Genomic DNA, 23,525 nt, shown 5'->3' with positions numbered 1-23,525 from the left:
AAGGGCCTAGCATCATGAAGTGATAAATCTGAAGATCTGTTTTCCCACTGTTGGCTACCTTGGGGACACATTACATGTGCATCCAATGTAAGTGACAAACTCTCTGCTTTTGCCTTTGGTGCTCCGACGTCTTCTTTCTTTAGATAATAATGTCTTAGATGTAGAATTTTAAAAAAAAATAAAACTCATGTGTACTTTGTACTCAAATATATATTTATTCCGAGTTGATCTCGTCACAATATGGATAGGATAGTGTTGATGAAGCCAAACTGAACTCACATGTTATTTAAGTTGAGTATGCAAACGGTTCAATGTATAAACTAGTTTAATAAAGCAGTGAAAGTCGGTAAAATACATGTGCACATGGTCAACTGAAAACAGCTGATCAAACGGTTTTCAAACTCCGTGCGTCAGTCATACGATTGCGAGTGATACAGTGGCGACTACCGCGGCTAGTATTTGTTTCCATTTGTCACCCTCATTAAAGAGGGGTGACACGGAACTTCTTTTACACGTCACTAAGATAAACGAGGATATTAATATTCACCTTTCCGTATGTTATGACATACGAGTCATACTCTATACTGCCGTACTACCCTGACAAACGAGTATATCAACACACCCCTTTCCATATACGATCATGGCAAAATAGTGCATCTACACACACATTTCCGTGTACTACCCTGATACGCGATTATATCGATCACACCCCTTTCCATATACTATCCTGGCAAATCAGTACATCTACAAACACATTTCCGTACACTATTCTTCACTCGAGTATACTTACCATATACTATCAAGGAAAACCAGTACACCTACACACAGACATTTCCGTATACTCTCCTGGCACACAATTATATCAACACATACCATTACGTATGTTGTCATGACTAATAATTTATAAGTGTATCACGACAGACCCTCCTTATATCGTCATGGCAGACCGGTATATGACAGCACATATTTCATTTGATTTCATTAGATACAGGCATGTCTACATTTCTGTAATTTACGTGTATATTGACACATACCCGTATTTAATCCACTCGCGTGTAACTTGTATTTCCCCGACTATTATAATTCCATGACATATAGGTACAGTCCCGGATGTCCCACTAAGCCACAACCACAACAGTACTGGGTCAAACTGGTAGCTCGCAACATGGCAACAAGTCCGGAGTCAAGGTGAAGGCCGGATCGCTATTGTGAGGCGGATGAATGCTTGCTGACATGACCACGCATGGTAAACACGAGGGAATATCCACGCGTAGGTGAGCACACATCGATCAGCCGTGGTGAAAGACTCAGACATGGTAAGTGGAATATTTTCCCCTCGATTATCTGCGGTTGTGGCTGTATTATCACTGCTTCCATGTGATGTTCATCATGATAGAAGAAACAATATCAAGAACCAAGCTCTATTTGGATTCGATATTTCTGTTTTATAACGGTGCTTCTGTTTTATAACTCATGTATCTGTTTTTATCCAGAAAGTGATCAACTTATGAACCTTATGTTACCAATTGCTATGTTTGCAAACTGCACACATATCTAGATCTTCGCCGGCAGTGAGACGTTTAAAACACTGGTTGGTAAAGAGACCGTCCGTGCAAGACATGTGGAAACACGCACCTGTCTGTCAGGGTAGAGACACACCGGAATGTATTGATCTAATTGACCCGCTGTAGAATCACTTTAACACTGAGGGAGCCAAGTTACAAAGACGAGAGTAGGCAATGTTGATTTACATAGTTACAAGGGAGGGTACATGTACTATGTGCATACTATTTACAAGTCAACTATAGTTCTGTGTGCATACTAGTTACGAGGAAGCGTACATGTTCTATGTGTATACTATTTACAAGGGAGGATATACACGGTGTATGTGTATACTATTTACAAGGGAGGATACACGATCTATGTCAATACTATTTAAAAGAAAGGGTACATGTTCTATGTGTATACTATTTTACAAGTCAGGATATACACGGTGTATGTGTATACTATTTACAAGGGAGGATACACGATCTATGTCAATACTATTTAAAAGAAAGGGTACATGTTCTATGTGTATACTATTTTACAAGTCAGGATATACACGGTGTATGTGTATACTATTTACAAGGGAGGATACACGATCTATGTCAATACTATTTAAAAGAAAGGGTACATGTTCTATGTGTATACTATTTTACAAGTCAGGATATACACAGTGTATCTGTATACTATTTACAAGGGAGGATACACATTCCATGTCAATACTATATAACAGTGAGGATACAAGGTCTGTGTGTATATTATTTACGAGGAAGGGTGCATGTTCTATTGTGTATACTATGTGCAAGGGAGGTGCTATGTGTATAGGGTACACGTTCTATATGTAAAGGGTACAAGTTCTATGTGTATATTATTTACAAGGAATGGAACACGTTCTATGTGTGTAGGATACATGTTCTGCGTGTATACAATTTACAAGGGAAGAGCATGTTCTGTGTGCATAATATAAGGGAAGATACACATTCTATGTGTATACTGCAAGGGAGGAGAGACCTCGTGTACATTATTTACAAGGGAGGGTACACGTTCTGTGTGAATACTATTTACAAGTAAGCATACACGTTCTATGTGTACATTATTTACAAGGGAGGGTACACGTTCTGTGTGAATACTATTTACAAGTAAGCATACACGTTCTATGTGTACATTATTTACAAGGGAGGGTACACGTTCTGTGTGAATACTATTTACAAGTAAGCATACACGTTCTATGTGTACACTATTTACAAGGGAGGGTACACGTTCTGTGTGAATACTATTTACAAGTAAGCGTACACGTTCTATGTGTACACTATTTACAAGGGAGGGTACACGTTCTGTGTGAATACTATTTACAAGTAAGCATACACGTTCTATGTGTACATTATTTACAAGGGAGGGTACACGTTCTGTGTGAATACTATTTACAAGTAAGCTTACACGTTCTATGTGTACATTATTTACAAGGGAGGGTACACGTTCTGTGTGAATACTATTTACAAGTAAGCATACACGTTCTATGTGTACACTATTTACAAGGGAGGGTACACGTTCGGTGTGAATACTATTTACAAGTAAGCATACACGTTCTATGTGTACACTATTTACAAGGGAGGGTACACGTTCTGTGTGAATACTATTTACAAGGGAGGGTACACGTTCTGTGTGAATACTATTTACAAGTAAGCATACACGTTCTATGTGTACACTATTTACAAGGGAGGGTACACGTTCTGTGTGAATACTATTTACAAGTAAGCATACACGTTCTATGTGTACACTATTTACAAGGGAGGGTAAACGTTCTGTGTGAATACTATTTACAAGGGAGGGTACACGTTCTGTGTGAATACTATTTACAAGTAAGCATACACGTTCTATGTGTACACTATTTACAAGGGAGGATACACGTTCTGTGAGAATACTATTTACAAGTAAGCATACACGTTCTATGTGTACACTATTTACAAGGGAGGGTACACGTTCTGTGTGAATACTATTTACAAGTAAGCATACACGTTCTATGTGTACACTATTTACAAGGGAGGGTACACGTTCTGTGTGAATACTATTTACAAGTAAGCATACACGTTCTATGTGTACACTATTTACAAGGGAGGGTACACGTTCTGTGTGAATACTATTTACAAGTAAGCATACACGTTCTATGTGTACACTATTTAAAAGGCATGGTGCACGTTCAATGTCTTCACTATTTACAAAGGGTAGGGCACGTTCAATGTGTACATTATTTACAAGGGAGGGTGGATGTTGTATGTGTACACTGTTTACAAGTAAGGATACACTTTCTCTGTGTACACTTTTTACAAGGGAGGATACACGTTTAGTGTGTACACTATTTACTAGGGAGGATGTACGTTCTATGTGTACACTATTTACAAGGGACGGTGCACGTTCAGTGTGTACACTATTTACAAAAGAAAGTGCACGTTCTGTGTGAATACTATTTGTACTCGTCGGTACACGTTGAATGTGTACACTATTTACAAGGGTAGGTTCACGTTCTGTGTGTACACTATTGACAAGGGTAGATACACGTTTAATGTGTTTATTATTTTCAAGTAAGCATGCACGTTCTATGTGTACACTATTTACAAGGGAGGGTACACGTTCTGTCACAGCAAAAATAAGCTGGTTTCCGGAACACTGAAACCAAGAAGAAACGCCATGGAAACCAACATTTCCAGTTGGTTTCCAGGGAGTTTCCTACAGTTTCATTGTGGTTTCCATGCAACTGAAACTGCACCATTTCAGGATGGTTTCCAGTTCGTTTCATTACCCACTCCTCCAAGCGGGATCCAGTTGGTTTCCATGTACGAGTTTATTGTAGGTTTCAACCTGGTTTCCATGTACGAGTTTATTGTAGGTTTCAACCTGGTTTCCATGTGTGAGTTTATTGTAGGTTTCAACCTGGTTTCCATGTGTGAGTTTATTGTAGGTTTCAACCTGGTTTCCATGTATGAGTTTATTGTAGGTTTCAACCTGGTTTCCATGTGTGAGTTTACTGTAGGTTTCAACCTGGTTTCCGTGTTGTAGTTTCCAACCTAGTTTAATACCTAGTTTCCATGAACTGAAACTTGCTCGTGTCGGCCCTTTACCCGGTCCTCCGGAAAACAGGTTGTCTCACATGTAGCAAATCAGGTATTTTATACAATTGCATAATGGTAAAAGGCTCCAGGATGGCAAATAACAGAATAAAACACAAATTCATTAAAAGTTTATTTATATTCAACAATTTGTTTGTACACAGATAATATTCGGAATATTCAAGTTAGTAAATGAAACAAAAGCAAGGGAATAATTAGCAGTGAGTACAGAATATTTTGCTTGAACACATCAATGTAGATCAGCCCATATCACTTGGCTTCCTAGTTTGAAAAATGTTAGCTCATTCCCCAAGAGAGGAAGAACTGTGTGCTTCTTCTCCTCCGGCCAATCAATCGTTTCACAACCTTCCTGCTTTCCAGCTTCTGAAATTTGAAAAACAAACTACCAGTACAAACAATGATTCGTCAACGATATCCATGGCTAGAGAAAAGAAAACTGTCAAACATTGCTTGAGGTGAAATACACTGAACCCCATGTCCAAAAAGCGAAGAGCTCAAAAAGTATAAAATGAGCATTTGGCATCAAAAGTTTCAATCCCAGAACAGCCTATTGATATATGAGAGTGCAGAGACATGAAAAATTCTCCTTTGAAAGCCATAATTTATTTTCTGAATGTTACTTACAATGCACATTAGGTGTATAGAACTAGGACTTATCCGTTATTGTGAAAAGACATATTTTCTTAACCAATAATATGCAGTCATTCAGGCAGACAAGCTATGAATATGGGGTCACAAGCATACACTGCAACATAATATGTGCTATTTAAAACTTTTTAAGCTGTAACTTTCAAAGGATAAATTGCACTTTTTCAACAGTGTTCATTTTGAAATTCCTTGAATCCAAATTAACTTGATATTTTAAAGGATTCCTTTAAATTTTTAATCTGTGCAAGATGTACAATGACTAGAATACGTTTACTTACTCTGAACTTTTTGCCGTTCTTTGCGTACAAGCCGTGGGCCTCTGCTTTCCCCACACCTTCTTAAGAGATCCATCTTGTTCATCCAAACCCATCTGAAAAGAGACATGTGCATGATGCATAACTATAAGTGAAACATGTTTCCAGTTGGAGGTTACAACAATAGTGACTGTGCCATTCATTTTTACTGATTCCTAGGATTTACATTATTTGGTTATGTTGTATGTACATTATGTACTGGACGGTTCAGGTTATACATACCTTTTATATGTCAAAATGAGTTGGTCCTGGCTGCCTTCTTCAGAATTTCCAACACCGCCCTCCTTTAAGCTGGAAACGTAGAAATGCATCGATTAAAAAACAGGAACTTGTCATATTGCACTCTTGATAACAATAAAGTGTCGAATAAAAAGAATAAATATCAATTTGCAAAGTGTAGATTATGCTAGATGAAAAGAATCCAGGTCAACAAATTCATATACTATTTTGGGTTGGCAATCCATCATTGTATACCCATATATTCTTTATATCAAAAACTCTTCGCAACCTTTTCTGTGGGCCTAACACAATCTACAATTCTTCATTCAGGGTTCGTTAAATCTTGATATGATAAGCATAACACTACTTACATCAGATGGCAAACCTAAATTATCTCATAAATCAATGATATAAACATATTCAACATTAGTTTGAAAACATTGTGAAATTTCATTTTTGAAATTTCACTCAAACAATGCACCAAATCTGGTCAGAGAATCACTAACCGATAAATGCAAAATGACACTCTATCCCCAACTACATTGTTTTCAAAGGTGCAAATATCAAAAGCAATATGAAAAGGATTTCTTAAATAAATATTCGTATTTATAAATACGTTTGAAGTTACTGTGAGTCGTAACAAGCACATTAGCAATAATAGACTAGAGATATTTGTGATTTATTTTCTTCTTGCAACGATAATTTTTCATTCATTAACACAATGAACCATTTTAATCGTGTGTGAGCTGATCCAAATCACAGTAATATTGAGTTCTTGAATTAACTGTGTGAAGGAAGCCATCTCTCTTGCTAAGAATTCAACACGCATTTGTTTACAGAGGTTCATCAAGTCTAAACTTTCATATGTATTGTGGTAGTTACTTATTTACGTTAAACATTACGAATAACATGTGCTATTGCTTATTTCAAGAAAATAACACTGTACCTGACCAGATCGTGGAATGTTCCTTTTCTCCCGCTGCGATCGACGACTGCTGCTGTTCTCAATTTTTCACGTAACCGAATCTCCAAAGCTTCTATTGTAAATCTCATTGCCAGTCTCTTGAATCAGATAACACGGGCAAACGTAGGAATACTGCATTGTGTTGACTTCCTTGTTGTCGTTACTGGACATACCGGTTGAGAACTGCTTTCAAAATAGTCGTCTCAAAACAACTTGGGATCAAGTGACAAAATGGCGGCAAGTGTGCGTTGGGGCATTGTGGGTAATAACAAATACCTGATCCTTTTTCGATTGGCAGGCATGAAATCCTTCTCTGACCCAATTACGATGTGATTTTAAGACAAAGACTGAAAACGACCACTTCAGTACATTAAACTGTTGCTTTTATAAAATGTCACGACTTCGCGTGCCCATGGATTACCGAGTCATTACTTCCGGTTTCGTCTGTCAACACCTGACTCAGGTAAGTTCCATTGTTTTTACAGCTAGCTAATTTTGATAATAGAACCTGTTAAGTGGGGACTGCCCCAATGAAGCCGACACTCGAACCCCGACACACTAATGACCTGACACTGATTAATTGTCAAGTATTTGAACTCAGTGTCAAAGTATTACAACTATAAATGCTTTTAATGCTAAACTTTACGCACTGCCTCAGTTTATTGTATAATTCACGTATATTCTGGATATTAATCATGTAAGTACCGAACTGACAATTGTTTTAATGACTTATACTAATCTTCCTAAATGCTTATACTCTTTCACATTCCTAGGAGTTGGCAGTCTATAGCCTGTTTTTTATATATTGCATCATTTACCTTTTAATTAATAATATATATCTGAACTACTGCTATTGCTAAAGTGGTTTTAATTTTACTTATTTTTATACAATATATTTACTGAAAGGAATACAAGCCCGTACACAACTCAATGATCCAATAAATTATAATTAATATATAATAAAAGTTTAAGCAATGTTCCTATGCAGAGTCAACTCACCTTTTATTCTTGTATATAGATATCAGAGTTTTATTATTTCTTTTCAGATAAAGAAAGCGTCTGATCCTTAATTGGAGAAAGCAGACAACCGAAACCTGGACTTGCCTCATTCATCCCAATCTCGCGCACATAGCTGGACAAAGGTCATTTATAGCCATTCGTCCTTTCACCATTTATATGTTTAGTACGGTTATTGTGAAGTTTGTGTGCATGGTAGTTGGAATATGATGCTTCATTACACCATGAATAAACAAGAATGTGAAGGAACAAAGTGTATCGTTTGTATCATTAGTTTGAAGCCACATTTAATATTGTGATATCCACCGAATCATGCGTCAACAATTTACTTTTGTTGTCAGGAATGGAAACCAACACATGACCATAGCTTCGTGTCAGTTTCCATCACCAGAGCTTAGAGTATCCATTATGGATTCTATTTGGAAACTAGGTCACCCAGTTTCACTGAATGGATACCAACTGGATGTCAGGATGACAACCCATTTTATGTTACTTAGTTCAAAACAGCCCAATGGAAACCAACATGAAACCACATTTTCTGCTTTTATGTTGGTTTCCATTTAGTGAGATGTGAGAATTGCAAATTCCAGATATGGAAACCAACAAGAAACCCCCGAACTTAGTTTCATTTTGGTTTCCATTTACAGAATTCCACAATCACAGATTCCAAAATGGAATCTAGTTGGAAACTCAGTTAGTGAGTTTCAGGGAATGGAAACCAACTGGATTCCGCGTGGAAACCAAGTCATTTTTGCAGTGTGTGTGAATACTATTTACAAGTAAGCATACACGTTCTATGTGTACACTATTTACAAGGGAGGGTACACGTTCTGTGTGAATACTATTTACAAGGAAGGATACACGTTCTATGTGTACACTATTTACAAGGGAGGGTACACGTTCTATGTGTACACTATTTACAAGGGAGGGTACACGTTCTGTGTGAATACTATTTACAAGTAAGCATACACGTTCTATGTGTACACTATTTACAAGTAAGCATACACGTTCTATGCGTACACTATTTACAAGGGAGGGTACACGTTCTGTGTGAATACTATTTACAAGTAAGCATACACGTTCTGTGTGAATACTATTTACAAGGGAGGGTACACGTTCTGTGTGAATACTATTTACAAGTAAGCATACACGTTCTATGCGTACACTATTTACAAGGGAGGGTACACGTTCTGTGTGAATACTATTTACAAGTAAGCATACACATTCTATGCGCACACTATTCACAAGGGAGGGTACACGTTCTGTGTGAATACTATTTACAAGTAAGCACACACATTCTATGCGTACACTATTCACAAGGGAGGGTACACGTTCTGTGTGAATACTATTTACAAGTAAGCATACACGTTCTATGTGTACACTATTTACAAGGGAGGGTACACGTTCTGTGTGAATACTATTTACAAGTAAGTATACACGTTCTCTGTAAATACTATTTACAAGGGAGGGTACACGTTCTGTGTGAATACTATTTACAAGTAAGCATACACGTTCTATGTGTACACTATTTACAAGGGAGGGTACACGTTCTGTGTGAATACTATTTACAAGTAAGCATACACATTCTATGCGTACACTATTTACAAGGGAGAGTACACGTTCTGTGTGAATACTATTTACAAGTAAGCATACACATTCTATGCGTACACTATTCACAAGGGAGGGTACACGTTCTGTGTGAATACTATTTACAAGTAAGCATACACATTCTATGCGTACACTATTTACAAGGGAGGGTACACGTTCTGTGTGAATACTATTTACAAGTAAGCATACACGTTCTATGTGTACACTATTTACAAGGGAGGGTACACGTTCTGTGTGAATACTATTTACAAGTAAGCATACACATTCTATGTGTACACTGTTTACAAGGGAGGGTACACGTTCTGTGTGAATACTATTTACAAGTAAGCATACACGTTCTATGTGTACACTATTTACAAGGGAGGGTACACGTTCTGTGTGAATACTATTTACAAGTAAGCATACACGTTCTATGTGTAAACTATTTACAAGTAAGCATACACGTTCTATGCGTACACTATTTACAAGGGAGGGTACACGTTCTGTGTGAATACTATTTACAAGTAAGCATACACGTTCTATGTGTACACTATTTACAAGGGAGGGTACACGTTCTGTGTGAATACTATTTACAAGTAAGCATACACGTTCTATGTGTACACTATTTACAAGGGAGGGTACACGTTCTGTGTGAATAGTATTTACAAGTAATCATATACGTTCTATGTGTACACTATTTACAAGGGCGGATACACGTTCTGTGTGAATACTATTTACAAGTAAGCATACACGTTCTATGTGTACACTATTTACAAGGGAGGAAGCATACACATTCTATGCGCACACTATTCACAAGGGAGGGTACACGTTCTGTGTGAATACTATTTACAAGTAAGCACACACATTCTATGCGTACACTATTCACAAGGGAGGGTACACGTTCTGTGTGAATACTATTTACAAGTAAGCATACACGTTCTATGTGTACACTATTTACAAGGGAGGGTACACGTTTTGTGTGAATACTATTTACAAGTAAGTATACACGTTCTCTGTGAATACTATTTACAAGGGAGGGTACACGTTCTGTGTGAATACTATTTACAAGTAAGCATACACGTTCTATGTGTACACTATTTACAAGGGAGGGTACACGTTCTGTGTGAATACTATTTACAAGTAAGCATACACATTCTATGCGTACACTATTTACAAGGGAGGGTACACGTTCTGTGTGAATACTATTTACAAGTAAGCATACACGTTGTATGTGTACACTATTTACAAGGGAGGGTACACGTTCTGTGTGAATACTATTTACAAGTAAGCATACACATTCTATGTGTACACTGTTTACAAGGGAGGGTACACGTTCTGTGTGAATACTATTTACAAGTAAGCATACACGTTCTATGTGTACACTATTTACAAGGGAGGGTACACGTTCTGTGTGAATACTATTTACAAGTAAGCATACACATTCTATGTGTACACTGTTTACAAGGGAGGGTACACGTTCTGTGTGAATACTATTTACAAGTAAGCATACACGTTCTATGTGTACACTATTTACAAGGGAGGGTACACGTTCTGTGTGAATACTATTTACAAGTAAGCATACACGTTCTATGTGTAAACTATTTACAAGTAAGCATACACGTTCTATGCGTACACTATTTACAAGGGAGGGTACACGTTCTGTGTGAATACTATTTACAAGTAAGCATACACGTTCTATGTGTACACTATTTACAAGGGAGGGTACACGTTCTGTGTGAATACTATTTACAAGTAAGCATACACGTTCTATGTGTACACTATTTACAAGGGAGGGTACACGTTCTGTGTGAATAGTATTTACAAGTAATCATATACGTTCTATGTGTACACTATTTACAAGGGCGGATACACGTTCTGTGTGAATACTATTTACAAGTAAGCATACACGTTCTATGTGTACACTATTTACAAGGGAGGGTACACGTTCTGTGTGAATACTATTTACAAGTAAGCATACACGTTCTATGTGTACACTATTTACAAGGGAGGGTACACGTTCTGTGTGAATACTATTTACAAGTAAGCATACACGTTCTATGTGTACACTATTTACAAGGGAGGGTACACGTTCTGTGTGAATAGTATTTACAAGTAATCATATACGTTCTATGTGTACACTATTTACAAGGGCGGATACACGTTCTGTGTGAATACTATTTACAAGTAAGCATACACGTTCTATGTGTACACTATTTACAAGGGAGGGTACACGTTCTGTGTGAATACTATTTACAAGTAAGCATACACGTTCTATGTGTACACTATTTACAAGGGAGGGTACACGTTCTGTGTGAATACTATTTACAAGGGAGGGTACACGTTCTGTGTGAATACTATTTACAAGTAAGCATACACGTTCTATGTGTACACTATTTACAAGTAAGCATACACGTTCTATGCGTACACTATTTACAAGGGAGGGTACACGTTCTGTGTGAATACTATTTACAAGTAAGCATACACATTCTGTGTGAATACTATTTACAAGGGAGGGTACACGTTCTGTGTGAATACTATTTACAAGTAAGCATACACGTTCTATGCGTACACTATTTACAAGGGAGGGTACACGTTCTGTGTGAATACTATTTACAAGTAAGCATACACGTTCTATGTGTACACTATTTACAAGGGAGGGTACACGTTCTGTGTGAATACTATTTACAAGTAAGCATACACATTCTATGCGTACACTATTTACAAGGGAGGGTACACGTTCTGTGTGAATACTATTTACAAGTACGTACACACGTTCTGTGTGAATACTACTTACAAGGGAGGGTACACGTTCTGTGTGAATACTATTTACAAGTAAGCATACACGTTCTATGCGTACACTATTTACAAGGGAGGGTACACGTTCTGTGTGAATACTATTTACAAGTAAGCATACACGTTCTATGTGTACACTATTTACAAGGGAGGGTACACGTTCTGTGTGAATACTATTTACAAGTAAGCATACACATTCTATGCGTACACTATTTACAAGGGAGGGTACACGTTCTGTGTGAATACTATTTACAAGTAAGCATGCACATTCTATGCGTACACTATTCACAAGGGAGGGTACACGTTCTGTGTGAATACTATTTACAAGTAAGCATACACATTCTATGCGTACACTATTTACAAGGGAGGGTACACGTTCTGTGTGAATACTATTTACAAGTAAGCATACACGTTGTATGTGTACACTATTTACAAGGGAGGGTACACGTTCTGTGTGAATACTATTTACAAGTAAGCATACACATTCTATGTGTACACTGTTTACAAGGGAGGGTACACGTTCTGTGTGAATACTATTTACAAGTAAGCATACACGTTCTATGTGTACACTATTTACAAGGGAGGGTACACGTTCTGTGTGAATACTATTTACAAGTAAGCATACACATTCTATGCGTACACTATTTACAAGGGAGGGTACACGTTCTGTGTGAATACTATTTACAAGGGAGGGTGCACGTTGAATGTGTACACTATCTACAACAAAGGGCACAGTGTCATATGGTTATCCCTCATTGCAGGAAAGACACACGTCATTCTAACCGTGAACACAGCCGCATGTTCATTTTGTAGATCGTTTTGATATCTATAAATAGATTGTCCACGCTGCGTGAGCGCCTTTATTTCTTAAGAGGATGTTAAAATTTGGTTAAATCAGTAATGTGAAAATAATTGTTGCTACTTTTAATGAACAAAGCAGAAAACATATTTCCCGTCCACTACTTCGAGCAATATTTGTAGGTGTCTTGAAGGATGGTGTCAACATTTAACTGATCGTGAGGCTTATCGTATTTCCTGATCCGCCTCAGTTTGTTTTGTCTTGACCGTATTGGTTTTGTTGAAGGTACATATCAAATCGCAGCAATATACAGTAGATGTGGCGAGTGTGAATGGCATAATTCGAAGCACGTCGCTTCAGAGGCTTCGTTTGACCCTTGAAATAAGTCTGACAAATCCACAGAGAGCGCCGAAATTGAGGTATTCGCCAGAAAGACCCAAGCCATTTGGTTATATCTGAAAACAAGGATACACATAATTTGGTTATACCTCAATACCAGAAAGACATGCATCATTTGGTTATACCTCAAGAAAAGACGGACAGACATCATTAGTTAACTTGAAAATAAGGGCACACGTCATTTGGTTATATCTGGAAACAAGAATGACATATGTAATTTGGTTATGCATCAATACAAAAAGACACGTGCGTGGGTTATATCCCAGTGCAAGGTCACACGTCATTTGGGTATACCTCAATACAAGAAGGACAGACATCTTTTACTAACTTGAAAATAAGGACAAGCTTTGCACAATGTATGCCTTTAGGAAAAGATTTAAACGTGGAATCAAATAATGGACAGTGGTCCTATTCCGATCGTATGTCATGTAACTAAATGCGGTTATTTGTTCCAGGATGAAACTCAGTTACGACAGGCAGAGGAATCAGCGCAAGATGAAGGTAACATGAGTTTGAACGCTTATTAATCAATTCTACTGACACACGTGTCCTACAGTTCCTGTCAGCAATAAGATCTGAATCACCTGTTTCTCCATCACAAACTACAAAAGCCACCTTTCCAAGGTTGTCAGTGATCAGGGACTCCTTTTATAAAGCACTAAGGTTATCGCAAGTCACTAACGTAACCTTAGTTCAATCATAAAGAATGGGAGTTAAGATTAACCTTTGTTAAAAAGGCTTGCATCGTGAACGGAGCCCCAGGTGTTCGAGCGGCATTTTGTGGTGGCTTGTGATGATTGTGTATGGATGTCAACTTCTGTTTTGAGAAACAATATGTGGACTATTTTCGTATTCTTTCAAACGGTGTACGATCGAAAAAGAAATTGAATCTTAAATTCTTGTCTTGATGTTTCGTTGTTTACTCAAACTTTTGTCTGATCGTCACCAGGTCAAGTTTATAGCCACGTGAGAGGCACCCCATTTCATCAATATACACCCCCAACCCCAACTCCCGCACACACACGCACGCAAGCACGCACGCACGCACGCACACGCACACACACGCAAACACACAAACTGACTGATATCAATGGATAAAGTCTGGTGATTTCGCGAAGGACGACAACATCACCCATCCAAGGACTTGTCGCTCGTGGTCAACCTGAAGGTCAACAGTTCTTCCTAAATGTCACTAGCTTGTTAGTGTGTTTCTTAATGCTGGCTGCTGGGATTAAACATGATTTTCGCCTTGATCGTATCTCGCAGTCAGACCAAATGGACTGCGCATGAAGGGTCAGTAGTCCTACAATTCAAACAAAATTATGATATGAATGTACAATACCTCCATGTATATAGTTTTGTGTGTTTTGTCTGCTATTTGTTCTTATTTCAGTATGGAGACGCGCTTTTCAGTTGTTTGATAAGGACAACGACGGTACCATCTCCCTCCATGAACTTGGAAGCGTGCTCCGTAGTCTTGACTACAATCCAACACAGGAATATGTGTCTGAAGCTGCAAAGAGGTTGGACAGAGATGGTGAGTTGGGGTAGAGCACTGAAACAGAGCGCCATTCACAGAAGTTATGAGAGACATAAAAAACCAGACATTTATGTACACTGACAAAAGAAACTATACCAAGTCGAAATCACTGATATAATAAAACGACTAACCGCCAATGTCAATAACGAAAGTGAATTTTAATAACAGGTGCTTGGCAACATGCATGTGCACCTTTGGCCTTGCACCCACACATCAAAATTCACACGCACAAACCCACCGCGAAGACACACTGTCATACCACTATCATAAAGAGACACTGTCGTACCACTATCCTGGAGAGATACTGTCGTACCACTATCCTGGAGAGAGACTGTCGTACCACTATCCTGGAGACATACTGTCGTACCACTTTGATACGGATATATTGCCGTACCACTATCGTGAAGATATACTGTCGTACCACTATCGTGAAGATATATTGCCGTACAACTATCCTGGAGAGATACTGTCGTACCACTATCGTGAAGATATATTACCGTACCACTATCCTGGAGAGATACTGCCGTACCACTATCCTGGAGAGATACTGCCGTACCACTATCGTGATGATATATTGCCGTACCACTATCCTGGAGAGATACTGTCGTACCACTATCCTGGAGAGATACTATCGTACCACTATCCAGGAGAGATACTGTCGTACCACTATCCTGGAGAGACACTGTCGTACCACTATCCAGGAGAGATACTGCCGTACCACTATCCTGGAGAGACACTGTCGTACCACTATCCTGGAGAGATACTATCGTACCACTATCCTGGAGAGATACTGTCGTACCACTATCCTGGAGAGATACTATCGTACCACTATCCTGGAGAGATACTGTCGTACCACTATCCTGGAGAGATACTATCGTACCACTATCCTGGAGAGATACTGTCGTACCACTATCCTGGAGAGATACTATCGTACCACTATCCTGGAGAGATACTATCGTACCACTATCCTGGAGAGAGACTGTTGGACCATAATCATTCAGAGACACTGTCATACCAGTACCATGGAGAAATTATGTTGTACCACTATCATGGAGTGATCTTTCCCACCACTATTATGCAGAGATACTGTCGTATTACTATCGTGGAGAGATACTGACGTATCCTATGATGGAGAGATACTGACGTATCCTATGATAGAGAGGCACTGTCATATCTCTAACGTGGAAAGATACCGTCTACCACTACCATACCACTCTCCCGGAGAGACACTGTCATACCATTATCATGGAGAGATACTGTCGTACCACTATCCTGGAGAGGTACTGTTGTACCACTATCCTGGAGAGATACTGTTGTACCACTGTCGTGCAGAGATACTGTCGTACCACTGTCGTGGAGAGATACTGTTGTACCTGCAACGATATGCTGTATAGTCTGCAACATCCCCGTCAGGCGTCGTGTATGCGTTGCTGGATTGGGTGGTCTTACTCTATTAAATCGAGTGTTCAGGGTATTAGCCCGCTTGGCAAGGGTATGACAATACAGAGCCGCACATAACACAACACCTTAGTAAAATATACTAGGAGTTTACACGATACAACACCTTAGTAAAATATACTAGGAGTTTACACGACACGGTGTTTACGTTACAACTATAGCTATCAATCAGTTTTCAGAGAACGTGAACATCAAACATAGACTCGTTATACATACTACAAAAATCACCATACACATTCAATAGTATACACCGTCATGACATTGTTAAATACTCTACACATCAACCCAGAGGTCATTTGTTCAATCTACATTGTACACAGTTACAAAACTGCATAGTATTCACAACGTAATACAACAGATAAAATATCCGGCACACTAGACAGCCACCGCTTCATGTGTGACTGTCATCCGTATTATTTACCTACTGGAGCTATCTCAGATAATCGCGTTTCGTGAGTATGCCACGAAGGACACACATGATTTGACCAGCGTAAACTACAAACACCCGTAAAGACAGATACATGTACGTGAATTGCATCTTGGCTCTGTCAGCTTTGGAGATACTGGGCACTGATTAAGTCAGATGCTCGTTATTACTGTGGCCCTTGACGGTTTAACATCGAGGATCGTGATCAGTTGGTCTGTATATTTCCAGTTTTCAATAACACATACCTTTATAAAATATTGGTAAAATTTGTCCAGTTTTCCCGTGTTAATAATCCTACATCTGTTTCACATGTTTGAAAGCATTAAGCCTGGTTCACAGACAGGTTACGGGGTTCCCCTAGGTTTTGGTTCCTCGTATATAGATATATGTGTTTTACAGAGCTGTAAGAAGTGGCAGTATACAGAGCTCGAGTGTCAAGTATAACCCTTAATAGTATCAATGAAGGACTTCACAGATATTCACAGAAACTGTTTGAGACATCCCCATGAGCACTGACTGAGCTCCCCTTCCTGTAGATCTAACCCTAACCCTCCTTGTAGATCTCTTTCTTATGCATAGTAATCAGAATCTCTGCTTGGGTTGGCTAAATCAAACCAGTGTAATTTAGTCAAGACGTTTAACTTACGCCTCCGGTACATCGATTATTTAATATCATTCAATAACCAAATTACGGAGACAAGTGAGACCGCCTCAACTGCTTCATATTTATATCTATGCATGAAGATTCAGAGTAACAAAAACTCTCATCAGAGCTATGTGAAGATAGGATGATTTCACCTTTCCAGCTGTGAACTTCCCTTTTATTATGTCCAGCAACATTCCAAAGCTCCAGCCTGTTGAGATACAATCAAGCGTGTTCGTTTTGTCAGGAATTCCAAGAGGGTTATGACTCTCAGAAGTTGTTTGATCAAGGTGACAACATCCAAAGCTTTCAACAACTTTGGTGGTAGACATGTTGAGGAAATTCATAACAATTTGATGCATCATTGACAAAAATTATGTCCGATGTAGTTCCCACTTTTGACTTATACCATACGTTCCCAAATTATTTCAGGTGGCCGATGATTAGGCTTTACATATGATAATGCCGTTGGTGGGGCAGGATTCGCTTCGAATGCTCTCAAATGCAACAAATTCCAGAAGTGAAATTCCAGATATGACATATGTTGCATCTGACCACTTCCTAAATGGCATTGTGTAATCATAATTTTCGGCCGTGGGAGCCGTGCCAATTTACACTTATCAGAGGAGTACACAAAGTACGCAGTCTAGACTACCAGTTGTCCCACTTCCATTTGCTGAGCGGGCTTGGCGGCTGACTGTGTGCTGGCGATTACTTGCGGGTTTGAATTGCGGATGGGACTCAACCAAAAAAGTGCTAGAATTTGTTCTTTGCCAAGAAAATTAAATCCCAAATATGACATATGTTGTCATGACGACACTTTGAAGATTTCAGCATGTAAAAGCTGCATGTTAAGCTTGTCAGCGAGACAAATAAAAAACAGTTCTCTGGATTTTCTACACATTCGACATCAAGCTTCATCTACGGAAGGTGCAGGGCCGAGTAGATTTTGGTGACCTTCACTTTGTGTTCAAGATCACGGGAACACTTTGACGATTTCAGCATGTTCACCTGCATGTTCAGCTTGTCAACCCGATATCTCAAGAACTGATCACTGTATTTTCTTATCCACCAAGCTTCATCTTATACTACTAAATTCATTTTGAGTACTGCTTTTGGCAGGGATGTCTTATCAATGTGGAAAACGTTCTGTCGCTTCTAGATGTTAAAAATAGGCAGTAGTTGACATGCAGCAACATGAAAACAGTCTCCTACGTGTAAGAGAACTTAATACCATATCACCATCCTCCCTTAAGGGTCACGTGAGAGACGCGCATGCGCACTAGTCAGCAGCGAATGTGTTCCTAGTTGTCTTGACACGTTTTTACAGAAGATTCTTCCAACATCGGATTATTTCCATAAACAGGTATATATAGAGTGTTTGAAGTCGCCTCTACATTGTTCACGGATTTCGAATGTACATGTATATCCCATTGTCACGGACATAGCGGTGGTGGAACTTTTTCGTATGAAGGACAAAACTCCGAGCGGCGGTTACCAATATAGCATCAGACCAATGTCAACTCGCAGGCGGATAAAGTCGGGAGAGAGGGCAGCAGTATCGGTGGACCAATTAAATGTAATTTCATAAACTATACATATACTGCAAGAAGGGGATTGTATCCAGCCATGGACGACGTGGCTCAAACGCGCGAAACTGTGGATGGATTTCGTTTGTATCAGATTAGTGACATTAAACACCAAGTGGAAGGAGAATGAGTGAATCGGCTTGAAAAGTACCATTGAGGCATCAATGCCATCGATGGGATAGACGCCAGACTCTGGTCACGCATGAGACTCAGGCGTGTCAGCTTGTTATTCACCATCATGGTCACCCTTGTCGTCCTTGGGTTAAAAGAAGCCAGGTTGTCGGGACTGGCTGGAATCACGCTTAAATTCATCTCACATCGATTGCAGCAAAAAGCCTTAAAACATTATCAGATCCAAGTGCTAGCCAAAGCCAAGCTGAATACGATCGATGGTCTCGTTTCCAAGCACTCACGTTCAGTAAACTCTCTCTGTCTCATTTTAGACAAACTCGGCAAGTACCACCGCATGAAGGGAGAGTAAAACCAAGACTCAGAAAATCTTCAAAGTCAGTGAAGATGAGAAAAATAAGCTCATAGAACAAGGTCGCCAACAAATTGTTACAGTTAAGAATTTACCGTGACAAACTATTTAAGAAATCCCCTGTGAACAAGCAAAACAGAACAGAGACAAGTCGTTTACGTTCAACTTCTGTATTATTATGCAACGAGAGCAAGGTATACAAAGTCACAAGTCAATATAACAATGCAGTTTTCCGGTACAATTCAAGACAGACAAAATCTGAGTCAGTGGGTCACAAAATACAATATAGCAAGCTCACCAAAGTCTTGGTGTGAGAGAGAATCAACTATGGCAGAATGTCAACACAGAGATCGGTGTGACAGCAGATAATGTAGGTCCAGGCGTTGACGGGATTTCAAGCGTCTCTGAGAGCTCAGTGGCTCTTTTTTTCGAACGGCTTCGAACCTACAGTACAGAGTTGTGCAGCCCTGCACCATGATCATACCCAGCAGTCACTTGACTGAGCCACAAGGGACCTGATAGCCAAGTGCTCAGTTTAACGAGTAAATCCTAAGAATGCATCCTGCTCCTAAGCTCGGCTCAGTCTATAGTAGCGCAAAGAAAGTCACCAAATGGTTCAGGGGATCCAGTCTATAGTGAGTATTATGGGATGTTTCGCATCGCACTCGTTGAGTGGCTTTTCATCTTGAATAAAGGTAAATGAATCACAAGCACAATGCTCATAGGTAGTCTTTACCAATCTGATCACATGAACCATCTTCCTGACTTTAAGGTTACAAGCCCATCCTCCCTTTCCCTGTAATATTGGTAAGATGAAACATTTTTGTTCAAGATGGACTAGGGTGCAAGCGTTTCTTTCACGTATCCAGGAAGATGGTTAATGAAATTTCACTCAGATCTCACAGTGAATGTAAATCTTTTAAGGCGGCATAAAACTAAGCTCTCTAACTCACTTATTGTTTTACCTTCGACGTAGGCAATGGCAAGTGTGACTTCGAGGACTTCCGGGTGTTCATGAAGGAAACCAAGCAAAGCTTACCTTACAAGGAGGACTTCCAAGACGTGATGCTACGAGCCTTCAAGACGTTCGACAGGGACGGCAACAAGTTCATAGACAGGAAGGAGATCCAAGGAGTGCTCACCAACCTAGGGGAATGTCTGTCTGAGGCAGAGTTGGACTACATGATGAAATACGCTGATCTCAATGGAGATGGCAAGATCGATTATGAGGGTGATTACAGGTTTACCATGTGTCTTACTGTTTTGCTAGTTCTTCTGAGCCAGTTTTTATGACCTTGTTTTCCCGACCCTGTCTATCTGAATCTGTTTCGCTAACCCTGTCTGTTTGAACCTGTTTCCCTGACTATGTCTGTTTCTGTTCCCTCCCCCCTCCCCAAACCCTATCTGTTTCCCTGACCCTGTCTGTTTCTCTGACTCTGCCTATTTCACCAACCCTGTCTCTGTAAGGTTGTTTCCACGACCCGTTGTGAGTCAGATTCCCTCACCCTGTCTGTTTACCTGACCCTGTTTCTATCAGCCTGTTTCCCCAAACCGGTATTTAAGGGTCTCTTTGTCTGACCCAATCATTATGAACCTGTTTCCCCAACACTGTAGTTATGTTTCCCCGACCTGGTATATATGAGCCTGTTTCCTTTACCATGTCTTCATCAGCCTGTTTCCTCGACCCTGTCTGTTTACATGACACGGCTCTTATGAGCCTTTCCTGAGCAAGTGTTTATGAACCTGTTTATCTTACCCTGTCTTTTCCCACGACCTTGTCTTTATGAGCCTATTCCCTGTTTCTCTTACTGTCTGTCTGTGAGCTTGTGTTTGTAAATCACTTACCATGATCCTGAATCTGTTATTCTGTTACCATGGGCCAATTTCCGTGACTATGTAACTGTCACCAGTTTCCTTGACCCTGCATGCCTCCAAGGTCCTGTTTCTGTGCCACTATCATGTGACCCTGTGACTCTCCTTGATTCTATCTATGTGACCCTGGTTTCGTGATCCTATGTGGTCCAGTTTTTGTGATCCTATCCTTGTGGTCCAGTTTCTGTTATCCTATCTCTGTGGTCTGAGTTTTGTAGTTTAGTTACTGCATAGATCTGTGCTGTGTATTTTCAAATACAATTGTGTGTCCAACGTGTATGGTTAACAGTCCATCTGTCAAACCAGTCATTTGATCAACTGACTGAAAATTACTAAAACGATTAATCATTTGGTGAAACGACTAAGAAGAGAGAGATTTAGTTAGACTGACTGCGTGAGTGATTTTAGTCAATCCAACAAATGCAAGCCATTTTTAAAATGTTGTCCCAACAAAGTGGTTTTCAAAGAAAACACACAGAGCACATGGTTTCTCTCAGACAAACGCATTGTGGTAATTAAAGAAAGTATAGACAAAGAACAATCGTCGGTGCAACAGCAGGTGTCATGTCATTTCCTAAATTAACACAATTTAGTCACTTGGTCAAATGACTGTTTGAAAGATTTTAGTAACTTGGTCAAATGACTGAGCATTTTGGTCTTTTGACCAAATGACTGGTTGGAAAGATTGACTGTATTATGGTGTGGAGATCGATAACTGTCCGGTATCAATTTCAGTATGGATATAATACATGTGAGAATGTTTAGAAATGTTAAAATAGACTTTTCTATGGCATTAACTGGAGTACAGATAATGTCTGTGTATGGAAACCAATGAGTACTGTTGTCACAGTGCTCTTTAATCTGTCTTGCGTCTTTACATAATGATTATTATTGTCAAAGTGCTCTTTAATGTGATTTCAGAGTTTGTCAACTTGTGCCTCCAACCTTGCTTATAGCATCTCCAATACACGAAAAATACTTCGTTCCTGTAGCGGAACATTGTCGACAAGATCCTCGCCACTCCGTCCATGATGCTGACAACCACTACTATCTCATGTGTCTCCCACAAACCAAGACAGTTATGTATCAGTTGAATATCCACATCAGTTTATGCTGTCATTACCATTAGGGTAGATATGACCACTCTCTCCTACGTTGGTGTTACTGGACCATCAAGGACAACAGGCAGCCGTGGTTGTCACAATCCCAAGTACCAATTTGTGATACTGGGGACATTATAAACGTCATTACCCTATCTTCATTGTACACATTTTCCCAAACCATGTAAACATGTTTCAATGAACTGATATTATGTTGTACCTCTATTAACGTATTGTGACATATATCATACTGTGTAGACCTACTTTGTCTTAAAATTTGAAAGAATGACCACGCGAAATAAACATAATCACCAGTTTGACGACAATGTGTGACTTCCAGCGTCACTTGTGTCTCAGAATATTGTCCTGATATTATGTGCCCTGTAGTGGATGTTACGACGTTGACGTTTTACAGTGAGTATCTCTACAGTGGACTTGATTATCTCCACAGTGAACTTGAACTGTAGTCTTTTACCACGCAGATAACTGTCAGCTGTCTGTCCTTATCATTATCTATACATATTACACGATTAGTTGTTACAAAAACAGATAACTATTCTCTATTCATATCACACGACTAGATGTTACGCAGACAGGTAACAATTCTCTATTTATATAACATGTAAATGTATAGCATGTCCACATCCTATATTTCATTTACTAAGTCTTTTAGATGTGTCAGATAAATAATGTTATCAAACAATGTTGTTTAGTTAATTTTGTGAATAAATCTTTAGGAACCAAATGAAGCGTGTAATAGCCTTTTCTTTCAACGTAAAAGCAATAATCGTAATTTTACATATGAAATGTTTCTGATAAAACACCTCTTTATAGATTCCCAATGAAATCGTAAATCCTTTCGAAAATATAATGACACATCTTCCATATTTCCAGAGTATACGTTCCGATAAATCTTGACGCTACCCTTGATGTATCTACAGCACAGCCCGATAATTCAATTACCTCCCTTTGCTGGTTTTACATTCTCACAGCAGTCAGTCAGCTAAG

At 39.2% G+C, this 23,525-nt stretch overlaps 1 protein-coding gene across 1 annotated transcript; it reads left to right on the top strand.

The window, feature by feature from the left end:
* The first annotated feature begins 1,120 nt into the window (after positions 1 to 1,120).
* On the top strand, positions 1,121 to 23,262 carry LOC137277193 (uncharacterized). Its single transcript, XM_067808869.1, has 5 exons — positions 1,121 to 1,316; positions 13,863 to 13,908; positions 14,801 to 14,944; positions 20,522 to 20,776; positions 22,339 to 23,262. Exons 1-5 carry the CDS (start codon positions 1,314 to 1,316, stop codon positions 22,371 to 22,373), a joined length of 483 nt encoding a protein of 160 aa, XP_067664970.1. The 5' UTR covers positions 1,121 to 1,313; the 3' UTR covers positions 22,374 to 23,262.
* Positions 23,263 to 23,525: the final 263 nt, after the last annotated feature.

The sequence above is a fragment of the Haliotis asinina genome, chromosome 3, assembly GCF_037392515.1.
Source record: "Haliotis asinina isolate JCU_RB_2024 chromosome 3, JCU_Hal_asi_v2, whole genome shotgun sequence".
Lineage (NCBI taxonomy): Eukaryota > Metazoa > Mollusca > Gastropoda > Lepetellida > Haliotidae > Haliotis > Haliotis asinina.
The sequence above is the reverse complement of the archived record's forward strand: the minus strand, read 5'-3'. Positions and strand labels throughout refer to the sequence as shown.